The 14,800-nt window shown below is 40.6% G+C and overlaps 1 protein-coding gene across 1 annotated transcript in view; it reads left to right on the forward strand.

Moving 5' to 3' along the window:
- The window catches only part of LOC147425683 (myosin-9-like), an 87,625-nt gene extending 73,503 nt beyond the window's left edge, over window positions 1-14,122 (forward strand). The window contains exons 15-39 of the mRNA XM_086500794.1: window positions 3,329-3,455; window positions 3,541-3,714; window positions 3,846-3,977; window positions 4,103-4,212; window positions 4,346-4,406; window positions 4,651-4,828; window positions 4,920-5,125; window positions 5,257-5,376; window positions 6,824-6,922; window positions 8,133-8,363; window positions 9,285-9,424; window positions 9,527-9,641; window positions 9,718-9,768; window positions 10,182-10,274; window positions 10,372-10,542; window positions 10,780-10,935; window positions 11,043-11,249; window positions 11,608-11,754; window positions 11,831-11,901; window positions 11,974-12,073; window positions 12,189-12,245; window positions 12,335-12,391; window positions 12,480-12,560; window positions 13,306-13,388; window positions 13,461-14,122. Coding sequence (XP_086356920.1) covers window positions 3,329-3,455; window positions 3,541-3,714; window positions 3,846-3,977; window positions 4,103-4,212; window positions 4,346-4,406; window positions 4,651-4,828; window positions 4,920-5,125; window positions 5,257-5,376; window positions 6,824-6,922; window positions 8,133-8,363; window positions 9,285-9,424; window positions 9,527-9,641; window positions 9,718-9,768; window positions 10,182-10,274; window positions 10,372-10,542; window positions 10,780-10,935; window positions 11,043-11,249; window positions 11,608-11,754; window positions 11,831-11,901; window positions 11,974-12,073; window positions 12,189-12,245; window positions 12,335-12,391; window positions 12,480-12,560; window positions 13,306-13,388; window positions 13,461-13,584 — 3,091 coding nt within the window. The 3' untranslated portion in view covers window positions 13,585-14,122. The remainder of the gene's footprint in view (window positions 1-3,328; window positions 3,456-3,540; window positions 3,715-3,845; window positions 3,978-4,102; window positions 4,213-4,345; window positions 4,407-4,650; window positions 4,829-4,919; window positions 5,126-5,256; window positions 5,377-6,823; window positions 6,923-8,132; window positions 8,364-9,284; window positions 9,425-9,526; window positions 9,642-9,717; window positions 9,769-10,181; window positions 10,275-10,371; window positions 10,543-10,779; window positions 10,936-11,042; window positions 11,250-11,607; window positions 11,755-11,830; window positions 11,902-11,973; window positions 12,074-12,188; window positions 12,246-12,334; window positions 12,392-12,479; window positions 12,561-13,305; window positions 13,389-13,460) is intronic.
- Window positions 14,123-14,800: the final 678 nt, after the last annotated feature.

Raw genomic sequence — 14,800 nt, forward strand, 5'->3', positions numbered from 1 at the left:
TTAGAAACCTTGGAAACCTTTTTATTTACTGACCAAAAATATCTTTTGGTTTCTGTCCCTCTAGTTCTTGTATATCTCAGTGATATCTTGAATATTTTGTGATTTTAGACAGACAATTTATCAGCATTTAGCGAAGTCTTGTCTTCTTTTCTCCATTGCATGAGAGTCTAGGGATACTTTCCACTTTGTGTGTATTGCTTTGGTCTCATAGGAGACCTGCTACTTTCTAGCAACTACAGGACCATCATGATTGGCCACCACCCATTACCAAAGTTATATGGCTCTATCATAGAGCAGGCTATGAGCAATTGGCTGGGGGTACATGACATGAGATCAGTGGGTCAGCAGGCTGGGTTCACTGTTCAGACAGACATTATACTTTAGATCATGTTTTTACATCAGGAGCAATCATTGAGAAGGGTCAGGTCACATGATGATGGGTGCCTGGTAATAATGTCTGTATATCAGTTCATCTTGGTGGAGATCTAGGGGAGTTTGTCGGTGCTCGTCAAGGAGGGTGCATTTTCGGGATAATGCCACATTTTCCTCGGCAAGAGACATTAGAGACTACATTTGCACAAACGTATCTAGAGCGTCAGAGAGGTAGTGTGCCCATATATAGAGTTTGGCATCTCAGGGGCGTGAAATGTAGAAATGGTTGCCTAGTAAACGTTGGAGCGGTTTGAAATGGGTGAAAGAGCAAACACAATAAAACAGAAAAAATGCGATGTGGCTTTAGTATAACAATGACCTATGGTCATGCAAGTGCCCACTCTCACAACAGGGTTTGATTCAACTAGTTCTTCACCTTTTTGTTCTTCAGTTCTTCTTGTAGAAAATAAGGATGGATCTTGGAGGATGTGTTTAGATTACAGAGCTCAAAAGAAGATCACCACCAAAAATCGGTTTCCTACGCCCCATGGATCAATTGAAAGGTTGCAGGGATCCGCACGTTTGAGGAGCAAAAAACTTGAAGAGTGGATATCCTCAGATTTGGATGGCACCTGGATATGTTCACAGAACAGCCTTCAGGACCTCTTTTGGACTATATGATGAGGTTTTTGGGCTTGTGCTCGTGACATTTCATTAGAATCTTTGCCAAGGTTGCAGCTCCTTTACATGATTTGACTGAGAAAGGTGCTCCTTTGAGTTCGGGGCGAAGGAAAATCACTTCCAAGTTCCTTGAAAAGGTTTTAAGGAGAAGCTCACTGCTCACTACTGGTCCAGTTCTATTGTTGCCAGATTTCGTCAACACTGGAAATGGCTATTGATTTCTGTGAGAAGCTCTAGCAGCTCAGATGGGAGCGATGCGGGACAAGAGAATATAAAGATCATGCCACAATCTACTGCATTTGCTATTCAAAAAAGGTCAATTGACTTATTAAAAGTGATGCATGTGGAAGTAGCATTGGGCCTGTTTTGTAGAGGAGGAGGGTCATGTGATAGCCTATGAGAGCAGACTGATCCCTTAGCCTGAGTGGGTTGCACATACTAATGAGAAAGAGCTGTTGGCAATCATCTGTGCTCTATGTTCGTGGAAGCTTTACTTGTTCGGTGCATACTTTATTGTGCACATAGACAATCAGAGTTTAAATCAAGGATAGGCGGCGTGTAGTAGAAATAAAGAAAGAAAGAAAGAAAGGAAGAAAGATGTTATTAACGTCTTGTAGACACCAAATAAAACCGGTCTATGAGACAAAACCATGTACAGAGTATCAATGTCATCATATACAACCAACAAAATGTATCTGTGTTAGGGGCTGTGGAGGGTGTACAGGTGTGGGTGAGATACGAGGGCTACATGGAGCTCTACTCCTTGTGGGGCCAAATGCTTATCTATATGCCTATGATAACATATCTATATTGTGGAGAGAATTGAAGTGCTTGACTTAGGTGCATGTTGGTCTTTTCAAATTGGCAACCAGAGCTCAAACGACCAAGTTGTGAGGAGTTGAAGTTTCACTAGGGGCTAGTTATGTGCCAGCTTGGCCACCTCGATAGGTGTGCTATTAGGGATTTTTCAGCCTTGGTAGGGTTTACTAAGTGCTATGCCTCATAAGAAGCCTATAGGAGTTGATGACTCATCAAGCAAAATCTTGAACTAGGAGATATGGCAGGTTATTCGATGACATTTGCATATGTGAGTTAGATGGTTTTTCACAAGTTTTGGGTCAAGTCTTTGTGATCACAGAAGTCTCAAGATGCAGTGCAACTTGTAGGGGTTGAAGCCGGTAGTGCAAGGTTGCGGGGAGATTTTACGGAACCTCCATCTGACAAGTGTGCAGAGAAAGAAAGAAAATCAAAAGTGGGGACTTAAAAAAAAAAGAAAAAAAAAGGATTTGTGAAGCTTTGTGGAGAAATGTTTCTTAAAGTTTGAGGGCAGTTCCCCACAGGCTACCATGTGGCACTCTTAAAATCCCGTATGCGGGGGTGCATTGGAGAAGTGGAAGGTATATATAAGAGTGATTAGTGTAGAGACTAGTGGATGAACTTCTACTAGAGTTGACTGAACAGCTATGGTGGCTGAGAGTGTGATTAGAGGGAATGGGTGGAACGCAGCCCAAACGTTCCGAAACGGCGTCCCGGACGAGTCTGTTCCCGAAACAGAGTCGGGAACGAAACACCGTTCCGGAACAGGGTGTAACCAAAACGGGTGGGAACGGGGCGGAACAGGCAAAAGTAGGCATTTGGGGGCAGATTTGGGGCTGTTTGGGGGACATACTTGGGGCAGTTTGAGGGCAGTTTTGGGGTGTTTAGGAGTTGATTTGGGACTAAGCTGAATGGAGGTAATTCAAGCCTTACTTTAGTCGGCCATTCCGGTCCCGTTCCCATTCCGGGCCCCCCTCCTCCTCCCCGTTCCCGTCCTGTTCTGGACCCTCCCGTTCCCCGTTCCCGTTCCGGCTAACTATGCAAGATACTCACATCATGGATGGATCATATCTATTTTTGAGTTCCACAGAAGAAGCCATGGCATCTCAGCCACTCTGTGCCATGTGATCTCAGCCACACACACGAGTTATTTTCCCGAATTTCATTAGAGAGAGGCTCCATTGAGACAGTGGATTTCAACGACACCTTGTACGTTCTGGACTTCGGTTGTATTTTTAGTTAGGTAGTGCAGTCATGACAATGCTCATAGTTTTAGATTTTCATGTTTTTCTTAGATGAGGGATACCTGTACTGTTTTGGTCTCATGGGCCACATTCACCTTTCAAGAGACATTAATAGACTCTTTCTTTCTCTAAATTAGTGTCTGCATTCAACTTAGAAAGTCATATCGCAGGAACTGATTAAGCTGTTAATTTATGATTGCTATTTGTTTTTGCAGCATGTTTCCAAAAGCAACCCATGAAACCTTTGCGACTAAACTTTTTCAGACATTTAAGAATCACAAAAGGTTCATCAAACCCAAGCTTTCTCGTACAGACTTCATCATTTCTCATTATGCCGGTGAGGTAAGACGGTGTGCTTGGTAAGTAGTATGGTTGTATGTTTCTTTCTTGGGTTTCGATTCTTACTTATGGTTCTTTCATATGCCAGGTCACTTACCAGGCAGATCTCTTCCTTGACAAGAATAAGGATTATGTTGTTGCTGAACATCAAGCCTTATTAGGCTCGTCTAGATGCCCTTTTGTAGCTAGTCTGTTTCCGCCATCTCCAGAAGAACCATCTAAGTCGTCATATAAATTCTCCTCAATTGGAACTCGTTTCAAGGTATGCATAAAGATATGGAATTCCAGAGCTTGAGATTAATGATTCTTTCGGTTTAACTGTAGATTTTTGGCAGAGAATGCTGTAATGTTTGAAGCGACATTGTACAACTGATCAAGTGATTCGTTTTTCAGCAACAACTGCAAGCACTTATGGAAACACTAAACTCAACGGAGCCTCACTATATCCGATGTGTGAAGCCAAACCCATACAATAAGCCAGGCCGTTTTGAGAACTCTAATGTGCTACAACAGCTCCGGTGTGGAGTACGTTCCAGTCTTGTAGCAAGACACTCATCTTTTAGCACTTAAGCACAGGACTGATGTTACACCTACGTATTCAAACGTGTTGCTCATGGTAGTGGGGCTTCACTAACTTGAGTCCTTTTCAGGGTGTACTGGAAGCAGTGCGCATTAGTTGTGCTGGTTACCCTACAAGGAGAACGTTTGATGAATTTGTTGATCGGTTTGGCCTGCTGGCCCCTGAGCTGCATGATGAGAGGTGTAAATTTCTTAGCACCTCTTGTTATTCTCAGCCACATTTCTAGTTTTAGCTTGTTTTCTATAATTCCATAGCCGCAGATTGTATGGTAATACAGTCCTCGGTTTTAGCTGCCAGTTGTTTGCTTTTGCAGTTTCGATGAGAAGGCTGCTACTGAACAGATACTAAAGAAGGTCAAATTAAGCAACTACCAGGTGAAGTTCTTGGGAACCTTGTTTTTCCTCCTTTAGTTGTGTCTGGCAGTAAAAGACTGTGATGTATTTCTCAACTAGAGGATTAATTTAGTTCGTTTTGTACATTGTACACTGGCTTAGCGTGCCACCCTCTTTGTATGGTGGGTGTACTCAAGAGAGAACCATTCAGTGATTTGGGAAGATAATGTATCGCGGTATTTAAGAGGGCCTTCCAATTCAGACCTTATTTTGTGATTTTTGACAGATTGGTAAAACCAAAGTGTTTTTAAGGGCTGGTCAAATGGCTGAGTTAGATTCCAGAAGAGCAGAAATGTTAGGTAGTGCAGCTAAAGTTATTCAAAGGAGAGTACGTACATTCCTTGCTCAGAGAGAGCTCAAAGCCTTACGCAAGGCTGCTATCTGTGTGCAGGCCAGATGGCGAGGTAAGGCTCTTCTATTCAGAGACCCTCTTTGTAAAATTCATTTTGAGGGGATTTCAAAGGTATTTGTGTAAGCCCCTGCCTCATGTCTCAGGAAAGATGGCTCGGAAGCAGTACGAAAGGTTGAAGAGGGAAGCTGCAGCCATTCAAATTCAGAAACACGTTCGTGGATGGCTAGCTCGAAAATCTTACAGGAAGGTGCGGGCAGCGGCCATTGTTATCCAAGCAGCCTTCCGTGGAATGAAGGCACGCAAGGAATTCAGGTTTAGAAAGGAAACCCGAGCTGCTATCAAAATTCAGGTGTGTATGTTGGTTTTGATTTTAGTGAGGTCTTTTATCTAGGCAAATGAAAAATATCTCGCTTCATTCCCTTTTAGTATCTGCAAATTTTTATCCAAGTTGGTGACAGTATTTTTATATCGATGATGTAGACAACATGGCGTGGCTACAAGGCTCGGTCAGATTATAAGAAATTGCGGAAAGCAACTCTTACAATTCAATGCATTTGGCGTGGAAGAGCTGCACGAAAAGAGTTGAAAAAACTTAAAATGGTAAGATTCTCACTTCTATCACAGAAAGCAAGCTTGTCAAAACCTTTTATCTTGTATTGGCAATGTTTTTTGGTATTGTACTCTTGAGTTATCGCTTAAGCTGTTTGCCATTCATTTCGGATGAGGCTTAGCTACTCGTGAAAACTGGGAGGGAAAATTCTCTTTCCAAGAAAAGTCAAAATTGTAAACACGCAATGTTAATTAGTATGCAGGAAGTTCACACCATGAGATGCATAGCTGCTGGCAAGTAGCTTCCATCTTTGATGAGCCCAGCTGGCTCTTTGGAGGTGGGCTCATTTTTATATGTTAATTCTGGTTCAGTGTAAGGTAGCATATGTTTTGAAACGTGAGATTAGTTGTGCCAAGGAAAGGTCTACTTTCAGCTATTGTGGCCTGAAAATTGGATCACACCGACATCAGGTTGAGAGTGGGTTTCATGTTGTATCTCAGTAATCTCCTCTCTTTAAAAATTGCTTTTGTGGTCTATGATTCCTCTTAAGCCACATGGTTCTGACTCCCATTTACTTTATGGAAAGTATATCACAAGTTTCAAGTCATATCAAGACGAAATAAAATATAGCTACATGCATGTTGTATTTAATGAAAACATTTAGGACAATTGATATTTTAAGTGCAAGAATCCGAGATCTCATCCTATTGGCAACATTCAGTCACTCGAAAGCTTCATGTCCACTTCTCCAAAACATTCACTTGAAACTCATCCATGGTTATTGTTTTACACGTTTGTTTCTTTTTTTTTTTGGGGGGGGGGGGGGGTGGTGGTGTTTGTGGTGCATATATTGATATGTAGTTCTACACCACTATTGGGGCACTGAAGATGCGGGGGATGTTATTGTATGAGTAATACTATGCATGAAGGAGCTGAAGGTTATTATCTTGTGGCTCACTCCCACGAGTCTATGTCCTATATAAGGTGACTTTGGTCATTCCCTGGATCTTTTGAGTTTTATGCAGCTCTAGGTAAAATGAATGATGCATGAATTGTAATAGAAGATTGTATATCTTAAAATATTGTTCATTTGTGTAATGTATTCCTCAGCCAAATCATGATTGAACATCTTTATAGAGGTGTGAAATGTGAGATTAGTTGTGCCAAGAAAAGGTCAACTTTAAGCTATTGTGGCCTGGAAATTGGATGTCTAGTGTTGAAAGCATATTTTTTGCTTGTATGTACCCTTATTTTATTAACAAGGTTTGAAACATGCTTGGCTCCAATTTCAAGTCATGAATTCAGAACATAAGTTTTTGTTTGGTGGAAGAAAGGTTACCCTTTTTTGTTACTCTCTTCAAGGATAGAACTTAAACATTTTCTAATCCAACTTTGCGTTAATTGAGCTTTGGGACTTTACAGTGTCTAGGGATGTTCAATTTCCAAATGTTTGCAAGTTTAATTTTCTTCTCATTGTAACTTTACCTGGTCTGACAGGCTGCTAAAGAGACTGGTGCACTGCAAGAAGCAAAGACAAAACTTGAGAAGCGCTGTGAAGAACTTACGCTGCGCCTTCAACTGGAGAAACGACTACGAGTAATGTTTTGATTTCCTCTAGCTATTTATGTAATATTCTTTTGTGTGTGCTTCATCTTGTTTTGCCGTTATCGTTCATTGCTTTGGATATGCGATTTTGATTGCATTCTCCTGGCATTTAAATGTTTTGTCTTCAGGACGGGAAAGTTTTACACTAATGCGGGCAATTTTAGAAGACGTAGAAAGGTTGTGGGCTGGGCCCTGGGGTTACTGAGTGAATTAGGGTTGATTGTTCTTTTGAAAATTTTCTTGTAGTGCAACTATTAAGCAAAAACAGATACCTAGTGAAGTGATGTGAACAGAATTGAGGGTGGAACTGGGGTGGGTTTGTCTATGATTTTGCTGCTCTAGGGTAAGGAGCCAAGATTATGGTGCCATGGTTGGTAGGGGTCTCACCCATGCTTAACACTTGGTTTTTGTTTGAGTCACAATAGTGGCTTGGCACCTCATTCTATAGAATTGGCTTTAAGATGTTGTATTTATGAACATGTTATATCATTGAGGTCTTGTGACTTAAGCGGAACACCTTGGTATATCATTTCTCCAAAAAAATGCGAAGTCAAAAATTATGATTTTTCTAAATAGTAAAAAGCCACAAAACTGGCCTTTTAAATTTTATAGCATATACGTTTTTAGGCAAAAAATGAGACAGTTTTTTTCCTCAAAAGAGTATATGTATTGACTCTCATTGTATATGTGCCAGGTAATTTTAAAAAAAAATTAGTGTGCTTTGAGAACTTTCAAGGGGTCTACATGGGATAGCTAAAGTTTTGAGCAATTTTTGTTTGATACAAGTACCTAAAAGATGACCCTTGAAAAATGATAATTTCATATAGAAAAGTTTATTACTATTTTTTATGAACTTCTTACATGCCTTGAGAACAAATCCCTAAAAGAATTTGATGAGATTTTTTTTATGGTTCATCAGAATATGAATTTAAAAAATAGTTGCTTATAGCCACGAAAGTGGCTTGTGTACACACAACCATAGTGTTCAAAGCTATGTTGAAGTTTCACTAGTCAAGGAGAGAAGCATGCCATAATGGGCCTTAATTATCGTATCTTTTAAGTTCTTGTAGAGATCGCTGAACTCTTACTTCTAGTTAATGTCAAAAATGGATAGTTTGTTTTCCAAAGTGTCAATTGTTTTATGTCTGGTCTGTCTTTATGGATGTAAGTGTAGTGAAGTTAATACGTTTTGCATATGCAGACTGATCTAGAGGAAGCGAAGTTACAAGAGGTTTCCAAGCTGCAGAATACAATCAATGATATGCAGACTCAACTAGAGTCTGCAAATTCTTTAATTGCAAAAGAACGGGTCCTCAGCAAGCAGGCTGCTGATCAAGCTGCTACCACAATAAAAGAGACGCAAGTGATGCAAGTTAATGAAGTTAGCAATGCTAAACTTGAGAAACTGGAGGCTGAAAATGCAAGCTTCAAGGTAATTATTGGTTAATCCTTGAAGGGTTCTTTTTTTTGCAATGAACTGGAACACTCAAATAATCTTATCATGTGTTGATCAGATGTTTGGATATTCGACTATATATTTTGCACTTCGTTCGCTATGTCTTTGGACTTAATGAAGTTAATCTGTCTAATATTCCATAGTTGTCTGTTGAAATTCACAGTTGTTTGGCAGTTTAAGGGAGTCAAATCTTCAGTATTAAGAAAGCCATGGAAGGACAACTTTTGAATTCAAATAGGCAAAGTGGCTAGTTTATTTAAATTTAATATTTTCCCCCAAAATGAAATTCAGAGTCTAGTGGGTAAAGCCTTATTTCATTTCTATGTTAAATCACCTCCATAATCTCATCCAAATGCTTGTAAATCACCTTGCAAGAAAAGAGGCCCGCCCTAGACCCCATCCTCATCCAAATGCTTGTAAATCCATTTAGAAATAAAGGAACATCCCAGACCATATATACATAGACTTCTGGATCTTCGAATATATTTTTTACATAGTTGATCTGTCTAATATGCCATATTTTTTATGATTGTCGAAATTAGCAGTTGTGTGACCATTATAAGGAACTGTTGGCTCAAGTATCATTTGTACTATGTGAGGCTAAGTGGGATGTTGCTTTATGTGTAACATGCTTGTTCTGTTTCATCGACTCTTGTAGGTGGTCTTATCGTTCCTGGGGTTATATGTACTTTTGTCAAACCAAAAGGAACCCCTTCTCTACAAGAACAGTTTTTTAGCTGAATGACGTTCTTACATTGTATTGTCACATCAATGTTGTCATTGTGATTGAAGCTGTGGTCATCATTCGAGATTGTAGTGGGTTTCCTATATAACATCCATTTGATTTGAGCTTGTGAATGCTTAGTCAGTGTGTTTGTTGCTATGGACAATTATCAGGAATTAATGAGCTCCTTAGAAAAACGAGCAGCAGAGGCAGAAGAAAAGTTTTTGGCAGCAAAGAAGGAGAGTGATGAAAAGATTAAGAGAGCAATTGAGTCGGAGTCAAGAATAGAGCAGTTACAAGAGGCTATGCAAAGGTTGGGTCTCAGATACTGTTCATACATTATAACAAGTGTTAACTGGTGACAGACATAAGCTATGTATTGTATGATATATTTTTTGTGGTGATTATTGTGCAGGCTGGAAGAGAAGTTGTCCAATCTGGAATCAGAAAATCAGGTCCTTCGCCAGCAAGCCTTAAATATATCTCCGGCGAAGGGTTTGAGTAACCGGTTCAAAAGCACAGTTCTACAGGTGATTATCGAGTTAGGATGTGACATCATGGTTTGTTTTACTTATATCAAGCCTCATCTTGCCCTTATTTGTTCAGAGGAGCCCAGAGAATGGACTTCTTAGTAATGGTGAAGTTAAGACAACTCCGGTAAGTTTAACTTCTCATTTTTGATCCAGAAGTCATTCCGTAATTTTTGTTAGCACATCAAGCCACAATTTCCATATGTTGCAACTCAACTTTGAATATTTTACATACCCAACGTCCAATCATGCACGTCTTGCTTGCAAGGCAAATAGAGATACCACAATTGAAATAAACTAGTAGCTTTTTACATTCTTTTACATTCTATCTGAGTACCTACATTCTTCTGCCAGGTTGAACTCTCCTTCAACTTAGTTTTTGACATAATTGATCATTCGCCTAGAAAATTTGCACTAGATCTTCAACTGGACTAACCAGCCACACAATCTACTGAAATTGCCACATTCTTCTACACGTTCTAAGCAAGCATGAAGGTGCTTGATTATGTCTGAAGATTTTATTCGAATCCTTGTTGTCAGGAATCGCCAGTTAGCGTTCCATCCCCTGAAGGGAAGGAGCAGTCTGAAGCAGAGCAGAGGCGACAGAAGGTTCTCACTGCAGACAGACAACAGGTATCCAAGTGAAAATGGATGTTATTCTGAGTATTGGGTGATGAAGATAATGACCTTTGTCATAATCTGCACTAAAACAAACCTCTGTTGGATGCAGGAGAACCTCGATGCATTATTGAAATGCGTTACTCAGGATGTCGGTTTCAGTCGAGACAGACCTGTTGCGGCGTGCATCATCTACAAGTCTCTTTTGCAATGGCGTTCTTTTGAGGCTGAAAGAACAAATGTTTTTGATCAAATCATACAAACAATCGGTACAGCTATCGAGGTAGAGGCTTTCTTTCAGGCTATCCTGCTTAATTCCAATCCTGTATGCCTTTTCAGATATATTCTGTCTGGTTTTGAGTGCCCTCTTGAATATGGACCAATGGTTTACTTCTTGTGTTGGCAGCATGCTGTGTCTCTTTGTTTTCCTTAGCTACTCAGATACCCAGTGTCTTTATTTTTTTGCCGCCCAGTCTCAGTTGTTGATCTCAAACCAACTTTTTGTCGCATGTGATGCCAGAGCCAAGAGAACAATGACATTTTATCCTACTGGCTAACCAACACATCCATGCTTCTTTTCCTTCTCCAACGTACTCTCAAAGCAAGTGGTGCAGGCGGTCTTTCCCAGCAAAGGCGGAGAACTTCTTCTGTCACTCTTTTTGGCAGAATGACGCAGGTTTTAGCTTTTGCACCATTTGATGATTGCATATTTTACTTTCTTCCTTTTCATATTGCTTTTGTAAACTTGCCGAGCTGTTTTGGTGCTCATAAAGATTTCTGTAGGGCTTTCGTTCTTCGCCTGCGAGTGGAGGTTTATCATTTGGCAACGGAGGAGTTATTGGTGGACTGGATTCATTACGGCAAGTTGAAGCAAAATACCCTGCCTTGTTGTTCAAGCAACAACTTACGGCATATGTTGAGAAGATTTATGGGATGATCCGTGACAATTTGAAGAAAGAAATCACTCCTCTTCTTGGGCTTTGCATTCAGGTTGAGTGTTAGTGTTTCTATGGTTCTGCTTGTGTGTGCAGCAATTATGTGTGAATTTTTGGTTGGCTCTGAATTGGTATATTGTTCTTGCATGCAACATTGCATGTGAGGTCGTTGATGGTCTTGAACTAGTATGCTCATTAGCCATGTCAATTTTTATTGATGTTCATGAGCCAGAATGTTTGCATTTTACGTTTCAGTTCTTGCGTTCAGCAATGTGTGTAAGTTCATTGATGGTCATGAGCGAGTATAGGCTAACCTTCTTTCGTTAGAGGACCACAATTTTTCTTGTAGCATTCTGCACTTAAAAAAAAAGAAAAAACCTACGTCGGTCTCAGGTGTTTTAATGCTCTGGCAGGCACCAAGAACTTCCAGGGCAACACTAGGAAAGGCTGCATCAAGATCTGTGCATGCCAGCAGTACAGCGCAGCAGATACTAAGTAGTCATTGGCACAGTATTATCAAAAGCCTCAGCAACCTGCTCAGCACCATGCGAGCTAATCATGTCGGGCCTTCATTCCCCTGTTCTGTTTATTTTCATGTGATTAATATCTCACATATGGCCTTTTTGCTCACCTCAGGTGTCAGCCTTCTTTGTTAGAAAGGTTTTTACTCAAATTTTTTCATACATAAACGTTCAGCTCTTTAACAGGTATTTTTTTGTAAGCCTCAAAGATTTCAGTGCTGGTTTTGGGCAATTTTTGATGCTTACTATTTTCCCCAGTCTCTTGTTGCGACGAGAATGCTGCTCATTTAGTAATGGTGAGTACGTCAAGGCTGGCCTAGCAGAATTAGAACACTGGGTTTATGAAGCTTCAGAGGAGGTATGAAGTCTTTTGTTTTTTTCCCCCCTTTTTCTTCCGTCTCGAGGGGCAAAGGGTAGATGGGGGGTCGTCATTTCTGTTCAATGGTACTTAACAAATTGTTTCTTCTTAACAGTATGCTGGTTCTGCATGGGATGAGCTTAAGCATATAAGGCAGGCTGTAGGATTTTTGGTAAGCTATAAGTTTCATATTGGCAAGTAGGGTTTTTCTTTTATCTGAGTAGTAGAAACTATATAGCTAAGTGGTTGTGTTTTCTGAAGGTGATTCACCAGAAACCGAAGAAGTCGTTGGACGAGATAACTCATGACCTCTGTCCTGTAAGTATCGGTCAGATTTGACTTATTATCTCCTGCCAACAAAACAAGTTTCTGTTCTATGTCTAAAGAACTTACATTTTTTATGTAGGTTCTAAGCATACAACAACTCTATCGAATTAGCACTATGTACTGGGATGACAAATACGGGACTCACAGTCTTTCTCCTGAGGTGAGTGTGATGGAATAAGATCTGAAATTTGAGTTAATCTCCACTCACGCGAGTCCTCAATTTGACTAGTAGCCCTTCCTGGGAGGTAAAATGTTGGCTTCCTGCGTAGGTCATTTCTTTTAGAATGGGTTTGACTGAGCACCGTTGGTGTGATGTACGGGGTGGTTGCTACAGACTTTGTACCCGGTTGAAATGCTTCTGTAGGTGTTATAGTATGGTGTACGTTATTGGGGATGCCTTTTGTGTACATCCTTAAATCATGCGGTATAGAGCCTAATCCATAGGGACTCTTTTTGTTTTGAAGATCTGACCGTGTTTGCATTTGAAAGGAAGTTCTTTGAGCAGCTACCTGATGAAAAGGGCACTCTAGCATTAGAATATTACCTCTCTAGCATTAGAATATTACCAAGTACCTGCATGTGTCTAAGGTACTGAGCCAAAAGCTTACACGGAGAGTTCTAAAGCAGGTGAGTTCTGCCTGTCAAATATCATGATACCAATCATAAATGTAAGAGGAAATGAAGGAAATTTACCTGGTTGTGTTCTATGTGGCAAGGCAACTCTACCTTTGTTTGTCATTGGAAGTCCCTGCCTCTGCAACTTGATTGAGTGACCTCATGAGGACTGCATTAACAGTGTTTTAACCAATTGCTCATAAAAAGGGTGTTGCACTCAATTTGTTACTGTGCTGCATGTCAATCACAGAGTTCTTCACTCTCATTTACTGAACTCACATTACCAACAGGTCATTGCGAATATGAGAGTTCTAATGACGGAAGATTCAAACAATGCAGTGAGCAATTCTTTCTTACTGGACGATGATTCAAGGTAAGAACAAGTTGTAAGGTTTCTTCGTTTGCTTATAGGGGCTTATTTTTAAAAACCTATTGTTGGCTGCAGCATTCCGTTTTCTGTTGATGATATTTCAAAATCGATGCCTGAAGCCGATCTGTCAGATATTGATCCTCCTCCTGTGCTTCGAGAAAACCCCGGTTTCTTCTTTTTGCAGCCTCAAGCATCATGAATTGTGATGTAACGCATCAATGCAGGTTCCACATTCGCGTTTTAAAAGAGTTTGGGATCTGTTAGCCTTGAAGCCTCGTGGTGGCCTTGTAAAATCGTTGTACACTAGGAGTCGCTGCTTTGTCTTCGGGTCGTCTGGCCAGATTACGTTCTGATTGCGGGTCTGGGTTATTCTTTATTTACTTCATTTCCTAATCAATCCACAAGATATTGACAGCGTTCCGTGGACAAAGAGTGCTCATATGGCAGTCATAATAGCAAGGGCGGATTGCAATCGAAGGAAGGTCGGTGCTAGAAGCTCTGCAGGGTGGACGCGAATGGTGTATACTGGCTCAAGTTTTGTATTTGTACATCTTATTACACACATCACGTATTGATTGGTTTGAGGGCCTATTGCCACAAATTATAGATTGAAATGAGTTGTAATACATATTCGGCATACATTTGTAAATATCCTCTACACGTCTTCCCATTTTGGGATGGACTCTCACATTATATTGTAATTCTTTGCAATGAATGGAAAGTAATTCTTTTGAAAATGGTGTCAAGCCTCTCTCTCTCTCTCTCTCTCTCTCTCTCTCTCTCTCAATTTTCTGGTCTCATAGGCTTTTAGGCCTGTTGCAGACACAGACAGAAATTTCATTTCATTTATATTTGACTCGAGAGACTAAAGACTGCTCGGTTGCTTCTTACTAAAGATTCAGATGTATGGCCAACTCTCACCTGTGCAGGTGGTGATAGTTCGAGTCCGTAGACATTCTAGAGCACCAGGATAAGGGACCCAGAGAGTACATAACAGGGCCATCCGAGGGATTTGACTACTGCATGCCCCTCCCCAGCACATAATAGTTTCACATCCATTAGGGTTGGAGCTCCATCCCGCTTATCCTTCAATACACACGTATACAAACCCCAGTTGGTCTATTTTATTTTGTAGCATGTTTATTTTCAGGATTTTTGTCCTTTTTTCTGGATACCCAGGGGACACATGTACACTGTCCTGTCTCACATACCGAAATTTGGCCTCTAGAATCGTTCTTTGAGTCTTAACACAGACACATCATTAGGGACCTTCATCTTCGAGAGGGGTTGCGTTTGATAAGAGCAGTGCCACTCACCTGAGCAAAACGGCCACTTTTCTCTGTTGCTATTGAGAGGAGGAAGTGTCGGCAGGCAAACCCATGCAAGCTCAGCCAAATGGAAACGTAAGCATGTTT

Source organism: Adiantum capillus-veneris, chromosome 25 (genome assembly GCF_014529385.1).
Source record: "Adiantum capillus-veneris isolate H3 chromosome 25, ASM1452938v2, whole genome shotgun sequence".
Taxonomy (NCBI): domain Eukaryota; kingdom Viridiplantae; phylum Streptophyta; class Polypodiopsida; order Polypodiales; family Pteridaceae; genus Adiantum; species Adiantum capillus-veneris.